Genomic DNA, 4,194 nt, shown 5'->3' on the forward strand with positions numbered 1-4,194 from the left:
TCTTAACTTGAATCCATATTCCCTCATAAGCAGGAGTTCCCAACTCACTCGGGATTAAGGTCATGTTACCTATGGTCATTTTAGTGCAATGAAAGTCTCTGTCATGAACGCTGTTATATAACGAGATTAAACATTTCATGGTCCGGTCTTATACAAACTTCTTTGTATAAGATATCCCCGCTCGCATGTCTCCACATGAATGATCAGGATTAGACCATCTGTAGCATTGATAGCTGGTAGAAATAGTGTTATTAAAGCTAAATTTATTAAAACAATGGGAGAAAGCGATAGTAAAATAGGCAATATTACAATTGAATGTGCCAAACTAAAAGAAAATTGCGATCAATAAAGCTCATCGTATAAAAGCAGTTAAATTGCGTTGTTCTATGCAGGTACAATGCGATGGCGCACTTGAGTTTGCGATCCAAGGGCACAATGCGATGGCGCGTTTGAGTTTGCGATCCAAAGGTACATTAAAGATGATCGCAAGATGACTTTACATAAAGGCGGTAGCCTAATATAATGAAACATGATGGGACATAAAACTGATAACGGTCATTTCAGAAATACAGTTGACGGTCGTTGAAGATCATACCATTGCAAATACGTTGAACTTTCGATGACTATTAGATGGTGCAACAGGGTATGGAAATTAATGTTGTCTATCCATGCAATCATTAAAGAGAAGAACTGCTTTGTCTAGAAATCTATAAATACACAATGCTACCAAACCAGAGAGCACGCGCGAGGAAGCAAGATGAAGCTGAGGGAAGGGAATTCTTGAGAAGAAACTAATTTTCGGAGAGATCGAGAGACTGCCAAAGATAGCACGGATGAGAGACACCCAACCCTTGCGAGAGCAAGATTCTACAATTTGGGAAAGAGTTGAAGTGATAAGAGTAGTGTAAAAAACTAAAGGAAGCAAGACATTGCTTACCTAGCTTGATACTTCTTACACCATTTATTATTTTGTACTCAAACACTTCAATCGCAAAAATGAAAACTTCATTTCAATTCATGTTCAGTCTCTTCACACCATGCATGATTAACTAAATTTGTGAATGGGTCGAAAAGTATTTAGCTGGCATGACTTAAGCTATGCACTTTATGAGAGCATCTTGTCTTATGTATGCTTCATTCATCATTTGGAGTACTTGAGAGAGTCATCTAAAGATAGAATCTAGGTTTGAGAAAGTCGGATTAGATCACATAAGCAAGGGTAGAGACTTAGAAATAAGTTCTATCTGCTACATTTCATATACATTGCATGCATCCTAGAAATAGGAAATGTGGCATTATGCATTGAGAAATGTAGTGCTTAATATTTGTGTATAGAATGATTGCATGACTTGTACAAAATCTTAAGAAATCCTAGCTAAACCACTTCTCAACCCCTTCATCGTATACTTGTTATAACACCACCCTTTCATCGTTGCGCATTTAATTCCATCGCATTAGAAAATCTAAGTTAAATCACCATCTACTTCTTAATCACCATCGCAATAGGATCAGAAAGTCCGTCGCATATCTATTTAGTAATCCCTGCATTCGACCCTGGACATATCAGAACCCTAAAAATGCTTATACTTAGACTTTGTTAGGAAAACTTGCATGATCATTGCATCCACACATCCTTTCATCGCATGATAAATCAATGCATCAAGTTTCTAGTGCCGTTGCTAGGGATTATGGTATAGATTACGCTAACATCAAACCTCTTTGATCTTTACAGCTTTTAACATTTGGAGTATTGCAATTCCACCTGTGAAAGAAGAAGCAAGCGTCGTATGAGCGAAGGACATACTCCTAAGCTCAAGTACGATCCAGAGATCAAAAGAAAATTTCGCAAAAAGTAGAGAAACAGACATAAACGACATGGAAGAATTCGTAGAATGGCTGAACAACCTAAAGAACGAGTAGCGAATGAAAACAACACGATGGCAAAACCCATCCTACTGGAAAATGATCGCAATAGACCCATTTGAGACTATGCATCACCAAACTTGTATGATTTCTCCCCAAGAATCATGAGTCTAGCATTGGATGGATCAAGGTTCAAGATGAAGCCAATAATGTTACAAATGATACAAACAGCAGGACAGTTCGGAGGACAGCGTTGTGAAAATCCGCACACCCATCTACGAAGCTTCATTGCAATTTTCAACACTTTTGTGTTCCCTAATATTTCCCCAGAAGAGGTTTGACTCACGTATTTCCATTTTCCTATGCGATAAAGCAAGAAAATGTGCATACTCTTTCAAACCAGGAGAGATAACATCATGGGAGCAAGTTGTGGAGAAGTTTATGAAGAAGTATTTTCCTCCCATAGAGAATGCTAAAAGAAGGAAATTGATCACCAATTTTGAACAAGAAGAAGATGAATCGCTCAGTGACGTAAAGGCGAAATTCAAGAGACTAGTGTCCGACTGCCTACACAGTGGATTACCGGATTGCCTCCAAATGAAGATTTTCTATCATGGACTCAACTCTAAATCGCAGATAGTTGCCAATGTGGTAGCACCAAGAGGTCTTCTAGATAAAACATATGATGAAGCAAAGAATATTCTTGATCGCATCTTGAAAAACCATAAAGATTGGCAAGAAAGCGATCAAAGAACAAAGCTAAGATAAGGTAATTCGAGTAATAGTGCCATCACATCATGACAAAATCAGATGAATGCGATGATAAACTTGTTACAAGGTATCGCAATAAACAATTTAGGAACTCGAAATGGGCAAGTCAATGCGATAGAGCAAACAAGCACCAGTTGTGTCGTATATAAAGAACTGCATTCTTTTGAAGAATGCCCACGAAATCCTCAATCATTTTATTTTGTGAAAAACAATTATTTTTCAACACTTACAACTCGGGGTGGCGAAATCACCCTAATTTTTCTTGGAAGAACAACCAATAGCAAGGCAGTCAGACTGTGGCTCCGAGAAAGGGACCACCAGGGTTTTTCCATAGAACTAATGGACAACAGCAAGCTAGCAGTTCTCAAACACCATCCTCATTATCCCTGGAAAACTTTTTGAAGCAATATATCAAAAAGAATGAAATAGTCCTTCAAAACCAAGCTACATCCATCCCCAATTTGGAAATTCAGATGTTTGCAGGAGAACTAAAGAACAGACCCCAAGAGACATTGTCTAGCTCCACCGAGCTTCCACGCAATCCAGGGAATATAGGGAAAGAACACTACCAAGCAATCACGAAGTGGAAAGGCGACAATAGAAGTCAGAAAGGAGCATCGCAAGACTGAGTCAAAGGAGCAACCTGCGATTGAATCAAAGAAGCCTCTATCGCCTCCAGACCATGAAACTTGAAAGTACAGCTACCTCCATTTCCTCAAAGACTAAAAAAGAAACACAACAATGAAGGCCAATATCAGCGCTTCTTGGAAATATTGAAACAATTGCACGTCAAATTCCATTCATAGAAGCGATAGAGCAGATGTCGGTGTATGCAAAATTTTTTAAGGACATTGTCTCAAAGAAGAGAAGCACGGGAAGATTCGCCACGTTGGTATTGACACAAGAATCCAACACTATAATCCCACCAAAGATGCGTGACCCAGGCAGTTTCACAATACCCTGCTCAATAGGAGAAATTTATATTGGTCAAGCATTATGCGATCTTGGGGCAAGCATAAACTTAATGCCCCTTTCGATCCTCAAAAGATTGAATATGGAACAGCTAAGACCCACAACGGTGACTCTTCAACTCGCCAATAGATCCTTGGTGCACCTTGAAGGGAAATTAAAGGATGTCTTGGTAACAATAGACAGATTCATTCTACCTGCAGACTTCATTATCTTAGATTATGAGGCTGATAAAGATGTTCCAATTATATTGGGATGACCATTCTTGTCTACTGGTCGTGCTCAAATAGATGTGAACAAGGGAGAAATCACAATGAGCGTGTATAGAAAGAAGCTGAAGTTCAATATTATCAAGGCAATGAAGTTCCCAGATAAGGAAGGCTTATCAGATTTCGAGGATGAACAAAGTTGCATTGAAAATTGGGAGTCTGAAGAAGAGAATGAAAAAATAGAGGATGCAACAACAACCATTGAAGCTTTCCATGCGATAATAGAGATGTTGAAGAATGATGGAATGATAAACTTGGATGAAAAAAGAAAATCATAGAAATCGTCTTTAGAGCAACCGCCTACACTAGAACTAAAAACACT

General features: G+C 38.7%; 1 protein-coding gene across 1 annotated transcript; it reads left to right on the forward strand.

Moving 5' to 3' along the window:
• Positions 1-3,454: 3,454 nt before the first annotated feature.
• LOC120072176 lies at positions 3,455-3,862 on the forward strand. The gene has a single exon (XM_039024585.1). It carries the CDS (start codon positions 3,455-3,457, stop codon positions 3,860-3,862), a length of 408 nt encoding a protein of 135 aa, XP_038880513.1.
• Positions 3,863-4,194: the final 332 nt, after the last annotated feature.

Source organism: Benincasa hispida, chromosome 2, assembly GCF_009727055.1.
Source record: "Benincasa hispida cultivar B227 chromosome 2, ASM972705v1, whole genome shotgun sequence".
Taxonomy (NCBI): Eukaryota; Viridiplantae; Streptophyta; class Magnoliopsida; order Cucurbitales; family Cucurbitaceae; genus Benincasa; species Benincasa hispida.

Coding starts and splice junctions, on each gene's coding strand:
- LOC120072176 (XM_039024585.1), top strand. CDS start 3,455: ATGTCGGTGTATGCAAAATTTTTTAAGGACATTGTCTCAAAGAAGAGA.